The sequence below is a fragment of the Hemicordylus capensis genome, chromosome 1, assembly GCF_027244095.1.
Source record: "Hemicordylus capensis ecotype Gifberg chromosome 1, rHemCap1.1.pri, whole genome shotgun sequence".
Lineage (NCBI taxonomy): Eukaryota > Metazoa > Chordata > Lepidosauria > Squamata > Cordylidae > Hemicordylus > Hemicordylus capensis.
Genome location: NC_069657.1, coordinates 26,420,146 through 26,436,466, shown reverse-complemented (window position 1 = coordinate 26,436,466; position 16,321 = coordinate 26,420,146). Strand labels below are relative to the sequence as shown.

Genomic DNA, 16,321 nt, shown 5'->3' with positions numbered 1-16,321 from the left:
CCCAGACCGCTTCCTCCCATCTTTCCAGTCGCGCAAGCCAGAAAAGCACTAATTGATGCTGCAGGCCATTCAACACCTCCTCAGCATCCAGGCAGTTGAACCGGTTCCCTCAACAAGGGGGGTTCACCTTTACCCCTTGCTGCCTCTCCAGGACCAGATTCTCCAGAGGTCCAGAACAAAGGTTGGCCTCTCCCCCAGAATCCAACGGTCGCTGGCCTGGTGGATGTCACCAGCCATGGAAAAGGGCCTCGCCTTCCTCCCAGTGAGTCGCATCCAAGTGACCACGGACGCCAGTCTCTGGGGCTGTGGGGGTCACTGCCAGCGCCCAGTGATGCAGGGGCTCTGGCCAGTCCTGAACAGGGGAACTCCAACAACTGGCTGGAGCTGAAGGCGATCCAGTACGCCCTCCAGGAGTTCCTCCCTGCGATTCGGAACCAGCATGTGCTGGTGCGGACTGAAAGCACCACCACCAAGGCACATGTCAACCGACGGGGGACGAGGTCCCGGACCCTGATGCAGGAATCATCAGCACTTCTCTCCTGGGCAGAGAAGCATCTTCTCTTGCTGGATGCCAACCATGTAAGCAGTTCCTCAAACACCGTGGTGGACTGGCTCAGCCAGTCCCAGCTGGACCTGGCAGAGGAGTCCCCGGACCCCTCGGCATTCCAGCTTATAGTGGAATGTTACCCAGTAACAGACCTGTTCACCAGCCCGGGGAAGGCCAAGCTGCCCTGGTTCCTGTCCAGATACTGGACTCCAGGACCTGAGGGGACAGATGCCCTGACAACTCCCTGGCCTGGGATACACCTTCCCGCCATTCTCCGTAATCCCCCAGATGGTTTGGCGAATCCACCAGCTGCGGGCGGAGGTGATACTTGTAGCCCCACACTTGCCCTGCAGGCCCTGGTTTTCGGACCTAGTGGAGTAGTCTAGAGAAACCACCACCACCCCGTCCCTGGGGTGTCACAACAGGCTTTCTCAGCCAGGGTCCGGACTTCCATCCCAAGCCCAAGTGGCTCAATCTCTTCACCTGGAGGTTGAGTGGGATTCCCTAGGGGCCCACGGGTACTCTGCTGAGGTCCAGGCTACTCTCCTGGCCTCAAGGCATGCTTCCAGTCAGAGTCTACCAATCCAGCGGGAAGGTCTTCTCACAGTGGTGCAGGTCCCTGGGCGCATCCCCCCTTGCGACCACAGTGGTGCAGGTGCTGGGATTCCTACAGAGTGGCCTAGATAAGGGCATTTGGCCCAACACCCTTCGTTGACAGGTCTTTGCTATTTCGTCAGTTCTTCAGGTACAGGAAGCCCCCTCCCGAGCCTCACACCCTCATGTTCAATGATTCCTTAAGGGCACGACTATTCTGAAGCCCCCACCCCCAGTGCATACGTTTCCCACCTGGGACCTGAATCTGATGCTCCAGACCTAACCAGGCCCCTCTTCTAGCCCCTTAGGTCCATTTCCCTGCGCAGGGAAGACCAGATTTATCTCAGGCACACCAAGCCTTTCCAGGCTTCTGAGACTTTCTTCGTCTCTTTCAGAGACTGCTCCTTGGGCAAGAAGGTGTCCACGTCCACTCTTGCCTGCTAGATCCGCCAGTGCATCAAACTGGCTTACACCATGGCCGGTGTTTCCGCTCCTGAGGGCATCACGGCCCACTCAACCAGGAGAGCGGCCTTCTCGTCTGCCCTCTTCACCTTGGCACCCCGCTCATTATCTGTCGTACAGCCACCTGGGCCTTGTTGTCTAGCTTCGCAAGACACTATAAGATACACAACTGAGCCTCTGCCGATGCATCCTTCGGTCGGCGCGTCCAGCAACAGGTGGTACCTACCTGAGGTCCAGACTTCCTGACTCCCGCACATTCTCCTCAGCGGCTATGGTAGGTCCCATGCTTCCTGTGGATACAAGCCTCTTCTGAGAGAGAATGAATCGTTGGCACTTACCTGAAAGGCCATTCTCCTCAGAAGTATGGCTTGTATCCACCCCCACCCGCTAGTTTGGCTGGCCCTTCCACTCCGCCTATCCATTGCACCATCCACTATATATATATAGGTGCCGGGGGGCACTTCCAGGCCGGAACTCAGGGGTATTCTTCCATATTTCTTGGGAGGATCACCTTCACTTGCCTATCTTGACTAATCCTTTGACAAATTCTTGAGTTATCTTTTCGGAGTATTTCAGAGCTGACTACAGACTGGAGATCGAGGGGATTGCCCGCCCCCCTCCTGACAAGTGACAAAGCTCTTGATTGGCCCTGTCTGGAGCAGGAGGCTCGTGACAACCCATGCTTCCTGCGGATACAAGCCATACTTCTGAGGAGAATGATCTTTCAGGTAAGTGCCAACGATTCATTTCTTCTGGAAGATCCCACTGGCAGAGTACCTTCTCAAGAAAAACAACCTGAAGCTTTCCCTTCCGAAGAGCATAAGAATCAAGGCAACAAGTTGGGACAAAACAAAGCACAGGCTAGCCTCATGATGGACACACACCCCATATAACATGCCTGACCCTCCACCTCCTAAGGTAGGTTAGTTACCAGAGGAGTCCGATAGGTGGAGGCTACAGTTATGCATTAATTGGAGACAGTTTCCTCTTCAATACATGACACACTTTGGGGGCAAGTCTAGATTGTCTAAGCAACAACCAGGGTTCAGAGCTAACTCCAGGGTAAAAAGGATCTTGATTACAAAAACCTTGGACAGGAAACCAAGAAACAAGTTGTTCTGGTAAGAACTAATCTGCCTAGTTTATTTTCACTAGAATCTTGATAATTACCATCCTCAAAAGTCAGCCCACTTCTGCCTTAAACATTCACATGTACACCACCTTGAATTAGGACGGATGACATCACAAACTATGCCACTGAGCCGTCTGTGTCCCTACACCTGTTGCAAATTTGGTTCAAATTGGTTAAGCGGTTCAAAAGTTATCCCACTTGCACTTCAAGCATTCATGTGTCCATCATCTTGAATCGGATTGCAGCATTACAAACTATGCCATTGAGGTGTCCCTATATGTCCCTACAACTGTACCCAATTTGGTTCATGTTGGTCCAGGCATTGTGAAGTTAATGGGGGCAGGGAGGGCGACATACGGACACACACAGAGAATGCTGGGTGATCTCAAAAGCTTACTTTCCTTAAGGAAAGTAGGCTAAAAATTGTGCACACGCACAAAAGAACCTTACCTGCAGCCACAGATTTGCTTGTTCTGTGATGGAGCGGTTCCCGCAGCTAAAAGGACAAGCTGCCTTTGAAACTGAACTCTACTATAAGGGAAATCTGCTATAGCAAGGAGAGCTAGCAGAGCTCAGAGATTATGTCTTGTGCTCTTCCTGGTACATTCTTGTCGCCTCTCCGAAACCCAACCACTACATCCGCAACACTGATACATTTAAGACGTTATTTATGGCACTGAGAATTCAAAAAGCTCCACAGTTCATAGAGAAGTGACCTACTGAAAAAAATAAAGATGCAAAAGAGAGCTAAAAAAGTAATTAAAAGTCTAGATGGCAAAGAATGGAGTATGTTTCGCCTATAGAAAATGAAAATTGTATGGATTTTGTTGTGTTTTGTAAATCTTGAATGTGGCCAATCTACTTTAACAGCAGTAGTTTACTCCAGCATTAAAGTAATTAATACAAACACACTGACCAGAAGTCCAATGATCCTTTTGGTAAAGAGTAGCATACTAACAAGATGAAAGATAAACATTACTGAAAAGCATTAATTGGGAGGAGAATGGAAGCTATGAGGAATATGAGCTATGTAGTCATTCAGGTCCATGAACAGTTAAACTTCTGCAGGTACACTCTACACTATTTCAGTAGTCCAACATAGGAACATCAACATTCTTTTCCTTCTAAAAATGAACATTGATTCTAACAATCAACACCAGAAACTAGATTATAGTTTCCATATATTTTCACACAACTGAACAAAAAGCTGTTCCCATTCATTCAATCAATGGCTACTACAGGGTATTTGTCGGGATAGTACACCATCCCATTACACTTTAGCATGAACAAGCAACTATCTACAAAGGAGCTGTACAATGGGGAGGGAGTAAGCAGCAAACTTAGCTCCCAAACCCAGTGGTGTCACTCAGTGCAACCGTGTAGTTCTCCTTCCTACAGAACGCACCGCACTTCAGGGCACTGTCATACTGAGGGCAAAACTTACCCTGGTCACTGGGTGGTCCAAAACTCACCTACAGAGATTGCAAAGGGAGAGCAATGTGTGTCTCTGCACAGCAAAGATGCACCTGCACTCCTACCAAGGGTCCTTTTATATTTTATATGTGAGCCCTCCTGCCAGCATACACTACACCCAAAGCAGAGACAGGTATTTTCTGAATATAAGTGATAGGGATGAACTGTAAGAAAGTAATCATTTTAGCAACTCTTAGGCAAGACAGCAGAAACCACATTGAAGTAACCAGAGCGGCCGGGGGGGGGGGTTCCCCCCCTTTTAAATAAGTTCACCTTTATAAGATTTTTTGGGGTTACAAACTCTTACCTGAATAACTTTGTAGAAATAAGCATACTGTCGAGCAGTGTTTTTATATTGGCTAAAAACATCGTGTATGGCCTGAGTTGACTGAAGATGCTGAACTTCATCTTCTTCGAAGTAAAGAGGAGTATTGTATTCACTTGGGAGAGTCTGGATATAAGGCAGCCAGAAAGAATTAGGGTTGCACCGTTCACAAAGAAGATGGAATGCTAATGTGATGTTGCCCATGGCTTGAAGAATTCGATCTTGAGAATACAAGGAGCCTAAAGAAAGAATCCATAAGGAAAACTTACTTCCTCTGAAATAAAAGCCCTATGTGCATATTAAGTGGTCAATTTCCTCTCACCTCTTGAAATGCTTCAAGCACAGCACTGACTGAGTCTACTTGTCAATTTACAATATTGCACAAGTAAAATTACTTCCCATTAACATAACATGCCCTGGACATATTTGTAAGCAAAATTCCTCTTACCCAATATGGAATTTTTAGCTGACTCAACAGTCATCAGCAATTTTCTGGGAACCCAGAGAAAAAGCTCTTCTGCCTATAAAATAAAAAGAAAGTTCATAATTATGGAGATGCATTTCATTATATACATGGCTTTCCTATATACACTATATCTCCGGCTGAGAGAGAGCCAGCTTGCTTAGGGTAAGTACGTAGCAACTGCTTTCAGATAAACAATCGAATGCACAAGTACCTGGAACAGCTGACCAAATACTGTTCTAAGCCCACGTGCAACCACCATTTTTGGCTGGAGGACCATCTCTCTCTGATCAAAATTACAGAGACTATTTTTAGACTAACATTTATTGTTCAATTTATTTATTATTTATTTTATTGGTAAATTTCTATATCACCGTTCACTAAAACAATCTCAAGACATTGCAGTTCAGCCAACACATAGTGTTACAGACCTAATACACGTATGTTATAACTGAAGATTCCCAACATAAAGAGAAACTATGTCATAAAACAAAAACAGGATTCCTAATCCTGTTTTCTCCTCATAAGGTGAATGCAGTGAAAGAAGTGGGAACCTGCACAGGAAAACTGGCAGGCAAGGGGAACGTTACATTGAGGGATGTAGCATTTTGAGGGGTGGGGGGAATAACAGGGACAGGAGGCAAACACTCTTCCCTTTTGCATACCAACCCTGTTTCACAAATGCCTCTCCACCCATGAATGATCTTGGAGAATGAGCACCCAGGAATGTTCATTTGCAAACAAGGAGTTTCACCCATGAATAGGAACAAGCAAGGTATATAGAGGGAATAATTTAGACATGAGCATTAGTTAAGTGTGCCCAATTCAGCAAGGGTGACCATGACTTCATGAAGAGACAGGGGTAAGTGAACGAGACACCAAAACCCTCCCTAGTGCCTTTGCTGCTACTAGTGCAGGAACAGCAAGCAAGGAGCCCAACAAGACTCCGGCTGGCCCTGTGCCAACCCCACATTGCTGTTTACACTCATTTCAACATTATTTTTTAACCACTTTGTTTACAATGCACCTGGGCAATGGTGCATACAGAAAGCTGCAGGGAGAGATGTGTGTCACCACTGAGATTATCATAGCAGGGGTGCATGGAGGGGATTGGATAGACCAGATGAGGAGAAGGGGAGTTGCCAACAAGCTGTCTGGTATGGTTGTGCTGTTGCTAAACACTAGGCGAGTGCATAAGAAAACATCAGTCATCCACAATTTGATGAAGGTTGTGACCTGGCATGTATTACTGAGACTTGGAAGCTGATCAGTGTCCCCTCTAAGGTGTGCGCACGCTCGCAAGTTTTTGGATGTCCGCTCAGTTAATTTTGGATCCCGTTCAGGTTGAATCAGGAAGGTGCCACTCTGAATGCATGTGTGCACACACTGCCTTGATACTGCTACCCAGAACAAAACTCATTCCACGATCAGATCAAAAAAATTAGAGAGAACACTGAAGCTGACCTCTCCCACTTGTGCCTATTGGGGTTCTTGGTGCAAAAATTCAATGGTCAGGGAGTGGGAGTTGCTGTGATCCGTAAAGAGTCCATCTTCCTCAAACTGTTTGTCAGTTTGAGTTCCAGTTTGGAGTGTTTGAACCCGGTGCAGGGCTATCAGGCCAGACTGGGGATGGAATACTACCCCAAAGTCTCCTTGCCTGAGTTAACAAGGGCGATCTTGAACCAGGTGTTGAAGATCCCTGTGGTGTTAATCACAGAGGACTTCAACATCCATGTCAAAGCTTCAGAGCTGGACCTCCAATTAAAGAGTGTATGCCTCTGTATCAGTGCTCCTGCATCTCACACACAGCACTAAACAGAAATTGGAATCCTAGGGCATAAGCTGAAAGCACTGTGATACAGCAACTTTGCTGAACCTACACTGGCTTGGGTCTGACCAGTGCCTAGATGCAAGACCACCAAGGAAGTGTATATATGCCACCTTCAACTCTCTGAAGGAAAGGCAGTCTATAAGGGAATGAAAAGAGCTGGCACCGCTGAAAACACAGGACACCATTTGGAAGTTGAGAGAGACCCAAGCCAGGTACCTTTTTGCCTCCCAAGATATTAGAATGGTCAGAGTTTAAAATGCTACTACTTTTGCAGGGAGGATCTCTGCACCTGGGCCATAGTTTCAACAAAATCAACACTGAATGATGTGTAACTAGTCACAGGGGTGGCTCTTTCATGAGGTGCTTGTTTCAGCCAGCAGACTGCTGGGGCACCAGGTGAGCAGCAAAATGGCCATCGCCAAAGTGGTTCTTTGGGGCTGATCTGACCCCAGCAATCCTTGCAAGGAGCATGAGGGGGGGAAGTGGAGGTTGCTGGCAACCCTCCCTCTTCCTCACATCACTTACAAAGCTTGCAAAGGCCGGTTCTGAAAGGAGGCTGGTCCACTAAGGGCAGCTTCCCTCAGGCACCATACCACCTTGGGCTACTCCTGACTGGTCAGTAAAGTATGCTTTCCAACCCAGCTTGCTAAATTTCAATCTTTCAAACACAGTGCACAAAGCAGACAGTTGTCCAAATGAACTTTTTACAACCCTAATGCATTTACCATAGTTACCTTATACTCACTTTTATCTCTCTCGTAGCTTTCAAACCAAAACCCTCTTCTCCAAAGTTAGCCACTTCAAAACCCTCTGTGGAGGCACCATTCTCTCTGGCCCACTTGATTAGTTCAATGAAATAATCCTCTCTTTTCCCATCAAATACAACAGACAAACCTATGTTCACATTTAATGCCAGAGAGAAACATATGGTAAGCCAACACCACAAGACAGCATAGACACAGTATTCATCACTTTTTGCACTTGCTGTTCTTAAAAAAAAAAAAGTATCCAGAAATTGTCTGTGCATAGCAGCTTTAGAGTGCAGCACCATGGTCTTCTATTTCAGTTAGTCAGGAAGTACAGTTCTCAAGAGTGCAAAACAGCCTTGCTGATATGTATGCATGCAAGCTACCTCCTAACAACTCACAGTCCAGTGGTTGGTATTGACTGGGACAGAAGAGGTGCAATACCAACTAATCTCTGCCAAAGTCACATGTCACTGGCAACTTGATGTACTTCTTGGCCCAACTCCCTTGCCTTCCCAAATAATATGAACTTATTTTGACTTAAACATGAGCGGCTCAATGAGGTTTCGCTTTAATGACTGTTCATTGGCACCACTGAAAATCTATATCACTACTTCCAAATACATATAGTATTCCCATTACAAAGCTATGGTAAACAGCGGAAACAGTGAAACTTACATAAGAGTGGAAATTGTCAATTGATAGACAAGTTAAGAATTGTTCATTATTGGGTACAACAATCATACATTATTCACCTTATTTTAACTTGTCATTTGCCTTTTTTACTGAGAAGATCTTTTACTGAAAACAACAGTGTACTCATCTTGATAATCTAATTAGAAAACCCTGAAGCCTCCATTAGAGGAAGATAAGACAACCTCATCTCCATGTTAATATGAGAAATGCACAGCAAATTGAATGAATGCTTCCACTACAGTGGTTATAGGTGTTCCTCCATTTCCCTTTTAAAAAGTGAATATACATGTGGTTGGTCCGTTAAACACTACTGTACAATAAAATATTAATCCCTTTGAAAACATTACCTAATATTTGTGAGCATCTATGCTTCAACTGAGCTTTTTAAAAGCAATACAAGGCAGTTAAATACAACTACAGATTTACTTCTGAACACAAACAGATAGAAAGTCTTTTTTTCATTTTACCTTTCTGTTTTTTACGGATTCTCTCAACAAGAGCTCGAATCTGCTGATACTCTTCCCACTCCTTTCCAGGACCTGGCGTTGGACTACTACATTCTGGAAGAATAAAAACCAAAATAATGTTCTGTTCAATGCAACTTATCCTTTCTATTCTTCTCAACATCAAGAGAGTGTTGTATAAGAACCTGTAGCTTTAACTGCATAAGCTTCAATAGCAACCATGTGAATTTACAGAAGCCATGAACATATTTCAACACTCAAGTCTAGAGCCTGGATAGACTCTGAAAGTTTTAATTTCGAAGTTCAAATACTTGATTGAAATAATCAATTCAGCACTGTCTCCTTTCCCTATGAACATATTCATATTGTCCCTCCCTCTCTCCAGAAGTTAAAGATATTAAACTTACTCTGTAATAATTCACTAATTAGATTCAACATTTCTTTCGGCGAGACGGCTGCTGTAGCTCCAGTACCTGACTTCTGCGTTTTCACTCTGCTTTTCTTCCCCATCTTCCAACTTTAAAAGAGCAGTAGTTAAGTAAGCAAGGGTTTTCTTCTATTATGTAATCCTTCGGGGGAGGGGAAAAAAGAGTTATATATAAAGTTATTTCTTTCTGAATGTTTTAGGGAGATGTGAGCAAATATTTGAAATGTTTCAAAGAAATATCTGGTAACACTATAGATTGATTAGTAACATCTATAACTGAAGTATACATTAAAGTAGTACGGATATCAGAAAAAGCTTCAGTAGTTTAGCACATCTACCTGCATAAATATATACTTTTTAACAGTGCTGAATAAAATAGGGTTTCATCTCCATTAAGGATCATTAGCAACAGAGGAATAAGCAGCAGCAATAAAATGTTTGACTTATAACCTGTCAGACAACAGTAGACTGTGGATTTCAATGGGATTCACATGCATGCGTTTAAGACTATCGTATTTGTGCCCCATCCCAAATGTACATCTCAGGGCGATTTACAACAAGAATGCTGAACTAGGATAAGTGGTTGTCTACATATGCAGACAATATCCAGTGCTGTGGATATTCCCACCTGTTGAGTTTAGTGTATCCAAACCTTAAATCTCTGGAAAACTACAGAGATCTTCTTGGGGGTGGGTGGGAATGCCAACAGTGATTAATATGCTTGGCTACATGCAGCAAAGTTGCATATCCAAATATAGAGGATCCAACTAACTTGGCATACAGCAACATGTAAAAACAGCGGCAGCAAGTGCTCAACCAATCTCCCGCTCTTGTTGGCAAAGATCTGATGTTGTGTCAGCTTTGAACTTCTGTTCCATAAAAAAAAACACCTCACTCTTTGATGAGATTAAAAACATTCTCTTCCTTCCCACACATCAGTTTTAGGAAATAAAAAAGTATACCCAATATTTTTCCTCAAAAGGCACTCACTTTGTAGTAAATTCTTCAGGAAAAAATAACTCTCTAAGAATGGTTAAACATATCTATAAATTCATCAACATTCGGTTTTGCACCTTATCATGCGGTTCTTAAAATACGATGGGAGGATTAGGCAAACTCAAAATATGCTGCCATCAATAAAATGCTTCAGACTTGAACTGCTGCACAATCCACTAATCAGTACAGTGCAAACACAAATAACCCAGAAACCTTATCAGACAGGCCAAGGAAAGGTTCTTTACAGCAGAGCCAAGTCCAAGAAGAATCCACAAGTTACTTTTATCAGACTTCTCATTTTAAGACATGCCCATTAAAACAAAATTTGGAATGTGAGGTATTATAACACACAATATCCCAAGTATTTGAATATCTCAAGTATTTGAATAAAATTTTGCCAATTTTATTAAAATTTTGCCCCCCCCCATCTCCGGCAATTTTCAAAAAACACCTGAAAACCTATCTTTTCACCCAAGCTTTCTCAGCTTCCTAAATGTTTTAGGTTTTAATCTCTGGTTTATTTTTAATTTTAAAATTGTTTTAAGTTTTTTGTATATGTTTTAAACTTGTTTTATGTTATTGTTAACCGCCCAGAGACAAAAGTTTGGGGCGGTGTACAAATCTGATAAATAAAATAAAAAATAAAATAAATATTTATATTTATAAAGCTGCTTGGGTCTCACTCATTGGCATGCAATCTCCAGACCAAACCATGGAAGATAGAAACATGCCGTTTTTACAGGTAGGTTCCCAGACTACAAAAAACCCCACCAAAAATCCCAGAAAAAAGCATTTCCCAAAAAATGTAGAAAAGGAAAAACTCGCCCACTGAAAAAGCACTGAAACATTGGCAGTTTTCTCAGGTACTTTTAGATATAGGAAGTCCAGACTTTGTGGTATAGGAGGCATGCCTGCAAACTGCAAGCCATTTTACTAGTATTTTACATTTGGGTTTTTTAAAAATATCCCAATGAATTCCAGCAGCAAACACTGTTTAGGGAGTGGCTGCTAATCTAAACCCAGGGTTTAGAAACTCTGTTGAGGCGCACACAAGTTTAACCATATTCCCAAAAGTGCTACCGCATGTGGAAAGGAAATTTTTACCACTACTTGATCAGCTCATTGTGGCGCAATGGATATGCACGAAACTGTTCAGAGGCCCTTTTACAGGCTTCTGAACAGGTTTGAACACTGGCCAGTTCGAATGTTCATCGGGGTGGGGGTAGGATTTAAGGGCGGGGGAGGGTGCACTTATCCCTCCCCTTGTCCCGTCCCCCCTGTCGGTGCTGGAGTTTTGTAAAATCCCTCGGGCGGCAGCATACCTCCCTGCCACCCCTCTTCTTCAGCCAGAAGTACCGGGCATGTGTGCACACGCCAGCCTGTGCACATGCCCCTGGTACTTCCAGCCAAAGAAGAAGAAGGGGCGGCAGAGAGGGGTAAGGGCACCCTCCCCCACCCTTAAAGCCCTACCCCCCACCCCTTCGAGCAACCCCCACCCAGTTCCGTGCACATCCCTAATGATAATCTCTAACAACAGTAAGGGAAGCCTGGGACTCTGCTTCAGTCCAACTCAAGATTTATATTGCTATTTGTCATAGTAAATAATATACTTCCAGAGAGGAGGCATGAACACACAAATCAGCAATAAATATATAGTGCCACTTGGAACGAAGCTGGTAACATTCAATGCTTCATGAGAGGCATAAAACAGAAAACCATCATCGTCAAATACACCAACAGGTCTAGACTTGATTTCTCAGTTGAACAATGACTATCATTATTTGAAAAACTAGCAATGTTTGAAAAAACTAATTGGGAAACCTAATCAAAGGCCACAAAGTTCTTTATCTCCAACATCACCTTGAGATAGTCAGGGACCAGTTCTGAAGGCTTAAACAGAGCTGTCTGTGTCTCAACTGCTAATAACACCCAGCTCCCTGGAAAGGAAGGAGCGTATTGCAGGATTTGTACTTTTAAGCCAATACAGGCCTAAATACCGTATTTACCCGAATAGAAGACTCCTCTGAATTTAAGATGAGCCCCTTAACAAGTAGAGGTTAAATACAGTTATACCTGCATTTACACAAAAGGAACAGGATTCTGAATTTAAGACAACCTCCTGATTTCCAATATCAAAAAACTTCAACAACAAAAAATCCCTAGTCTTCGATTCAGGTAAATACAGTGCACTGAAGGAACCATAGATCCAAAGGTGCAACTTCAATGGTACAGGCACCATCTATGGACAGCAAAGCATAGACTAACTCCTGATTTTGCCACATAGATCTGAAGTATCTGCTCCTGTTTTCAATATGATATAAATACTGGAATCTAGCCTGGAATCTATAGAAAGTCACAGACATATTGCCTTTAAAGCTTCTGGACAGGCTAAATTCTGCCACTAGAAAAGCTGAAACTAGATGGAATCTTTCTGGAAACAGACACCCAAGAACAAATATTTGTAACTTTTAAATCCTCACAATATAACCAACCAAATCCCTAACTTTCCAAACACATTTCTAACATCTTTCAAAGTCCAAACTAGTATAAAGTTAATTATTTATTGGGTACAAGATCCAAACAAGATTTTGATTTTAGAAAGAAAACAGTAGCTTTTAGCACTCTAAGCCCTATTGGAAGAACTACGTGAAATAGACTTCATAGCATAAAAGCTTATTCAAAGACATGGCCTAAAAAGCACATGTTTGTTCTTACATCCACCTACAAAAAAAACCAGGATGGTATTATATTTTGCATTTAATACCAAGCACAAGCAGTAGTACTTCCAAAAAGCTATGCTTGGAATCCTGAGATTCTCAAGATTGTGGGAAAGAATTTAAAACCATACAGAAGACGGTTTTAACCTAAACTAAACTCTAAACTCTCAAAAACTAAGGGGACCAGGTAATCAAGGAAAATACTACTTTTAACTAGAAGGCCAAGCTCCAAACATGCTCAATTTCTTGAGGACATAACTGCCTTGTTGCATTGGACAAGAAGCCCATGTTGAGCATGATCTCAACAGTGGCCAGTGAGATATTCCTGGAACATTCGCAAACAGAACATGATGAAGAAAGCCATTCCGATTGTTTCCAGCATCTGAGGATGCCTCTGAACAAGCAAGTTCAATGTTTACTTATTGCGGCTAAAAGAACGTTTAATTGCAATTTATCATGTATTGCTTTTCTATATTACTCTGGATGCTACTATAGCTGAGAATGTCAGGAACCTCAGTCACCAACAGTTGACAATATGTTTTGCAGTGTCCCCAAATTTAGTACTTGGGGTGATGTAACTGATATAGAATGATGCTCTCCCTTCAACTTCCTTTCACAAAGCAACTAGCTGTTCACAGCCGACTGATTTAATCAGTAACCCTATCTTACAAAGACTAATTCTACTGGTGTAAGATATCACAGCAGAACAGCATATGGCAATTTTGCCTGTGAATCAAACTAGCTTGCCTCTTAATAATTTGAACTGGTGAAGATTATATTTCAAAAGCAAGGCCCGCTTCAACTTTCAAAGAAAAGTATTTTCTCTCACTAAATCCATGTAATAGCAAAATATACTGAGCAGGATCCAAACTAACAGAGTCAGGGGAAGAATGTTTCACTCACACAATGGGGGAGGGGCAGTTTTCAGCAATCCCCCATACTTTCTGCTGCTCCCAGTAATACATTCCTGAGGATCTTCCAACCCTCAGCGACATATTTTCGGAGGACATGGAGGGTTGGCAAAAAAAATTCCCCTGTTGCACAAGCAAAACATTCTTTTCTTCAAACAGTATATGTCTGGATCCTGCCCATTTCCTTACTGAGTTTAATTATAGTGCAATACTTTATATCTGATTTCTAAAGCTTTCTTAGGAAAAATAGCATGTGATATACCAAGGGCTTTCTTAAAACAGTTTAAAATTGCTAAAAATTGCACAAGTCAACACTAGTGTGTTCAACAGATATAGGGCTTTTGCCTTGCTGTCAAACAGAGGCTCTATAATTTTATTCTAGAGCACAGAGTAAAATCCAGAAATAAGTAACACAGCCTATTATTCATTTATGTAGCAGGAACATTACTCATAGAAATGATATTTAGCAATAAGGTAATCCAAAACCCTTCAAAAAATCAGATCCTTGATGCCATAACCAGTAGTAGGGATGTGCACAGAACCGAGGGGGGGGGGATTTCGATGGGGGGGACGGAGGAATGGCTTTAAGGGCAGGGGAGGATGCACTTACCCCTCCCCCTCCCCATTTCCCCCGCTGTTCCAACCACTACTACTGGTTACATCCGGATGTCGGAACGAGGTTTCAGGGAGGTACACTGCCGCCCCAATGGGTTTTTAGGGAATCGTGCTCCAATGGGGGAGGGGGCAAGTGCATCCTCCCCCGCCCTTAAAGCCATCCCCCCGCGGTTGAACCTTCGAGCCGACCAGGGTTCAAACCCAGGGTTCGTGCACATCCCTAACCAGTAGCAGGATTACTCATATTGCAGGCACCTGCAAAACAAGGGATAAGTTTAGAAAATATGGATAAACAGGCTAGCCACACCACATGCTACTAAAGAAAAATTATTCCCAGAGGAGAGCTAAAATATAATACTCTTTAGTAGTTTGTCCCGATTTTCTTCCAGTTCTTACTGCACTTCTTCACTGGTGACGGGGGCTCATCAGTTTAACAAGAGAGCCACATGTTTTTGCAGCATAATGGAGGCGGTTCTGAGTTGTGAATTCTTAAGGAATCGCCACAGAATGAAAACACTTTAAGTAGCACATCCACACTTTGGGAACACTATCTAAGCTGTAGAACTACCCACATTATATTGTGAAATCTCTGATCCACATGTTCTACAAACTGTGAAAAAGCATCTATTTCAAAAAGACAATAGACTAGAACTAAGACGCTAGTCCATTATTAGAACTGTTGGCAGACTGCAAATACATCTATTTTACTTCCTCCTAGGAAGACAGGAACTGAGATATACGAAACATTGTGGCATGAAAACTAGATCTCACAATTACCCAGCCACTACTCAGTAATACGATTACCTCTTCCTAAAAGATAATACGTAAGAGCATGAATGGAAAATATAGCAAGATGAAGAAAGTATTTCATAAAGAGGGCATGGGGACTGGGGAGGGAGGGAAATTAATTCTTCAAAAGAGAAAATGACAAACTGGAAAATGAGAATGAAGGGATCCAATAGGAAAGGAGTATAGGAAAGCAGATGCAGTCACTCCTTTCCTCTGCCCTGAAGGATTTGGTTATGAGCAAATTAAATCTGAAAAGGGAAATTGTAAGATAGTCTGACAAACAAGGTGCAGAAAGAGATGATACAGAACAAGCAGAAGCTCAACAGAAACAACAGACAAAACAGAAATCAAACTAAGGAAAAGAGAACAGAGTGGGAAAGTTACAGTTTCATCCCATCATGAAAAAGGGCAGAACTAGAAGAACAATTTCCATAAACAAAACAGGCACTTAGGGACAAGCATGTGTGACAGCAGGTTCTGATGAAACAAGATGTACGCAGAGCTGCTAAAAGCCTAGAAAGAGATAGATACTGTCCATATGCTTATGACATAATGCAATACACATTAAACACTTTATAAACAAACACATTCATGAGTAAGTGACAAAGCACAGGAATTCTAGAAAACTGAATTCAGTGAAAGTGTTACTCATCAGTAAAGGAAAATTATGTTAAATTAGTTGGCAGGATGAGACCGGGTGAAGAGTTGCAAGGTAGGAATATAAAACACTGGAATGCGAGTGCTAATGAGAAACCTGTTTTAACTAAAAGTGCAAACAGGGCTGAACTAAAAGGATCAACACAGCATGGAAGACTGTGAATCAGGGAGCAATATGGAATATAGACTGAGACAGTGGGGGAATTACATAAGACGATTTAAAAGATAGGGTTGGTTAAGTATATTGGAAGTTTCATGTCATAGTTACAGCTAGGCCATGCTGTGCCAAACAGCAGTAAATATATGGACATGTTAAAGGCACACACACACACACAGAGCGATATGAAGAGCAATGTAGTCATTTGAAGCCGAAATGGAGACCAGAAAATACTATACTTGGCATACAAAGTATTATTCTTTATTAATATTAATAACAATAATAACAAAAGGAATAAAGGACATGAAGCCGAACTGAT

General features: G+C 42.7%; 1 protein-coding gene across 1 annotated transcript in view; it reads right to left on the bottom strand.

Moving 5' to 3' along the window:
* The window catches only part of SETD3 (SET domain containing 3, actin histidine methyltransferase), a 72,488-nt gene that overhangs the window by 55,144 nt on the left and 1,023 nt on the right, over window positions 1-16,321 (bottom strand). The window contains exons 2-6 of the mRNA XM_053282936.1: window positions 9,141-9,302; window positions 8,737-8,829; window positions 7,573-7,721; window positions 4,982-5,054; window positions 4,516-4,772 (exon numbers count right to left, since the gene is read on the bottom strand). Coding sequence (XP_053138911.1) covers window positions 4,516-4,772; window positions 4,982-5,054; window positions 7,573-7,721; window positions 8,737-8,829; window positions 9,141-9,243 — 675 coding nt within the window. The 5' untranslated portion in view covers window positions 9,244-9,302. The remainder of the gene's footprint in view (window positions 1-4,515; window positions 4,773-4,981; window positions 5,055-7,572; window positions 7,722-8,736; window positions 8,830-9,140; window positions 9,303-16,321) is intronic.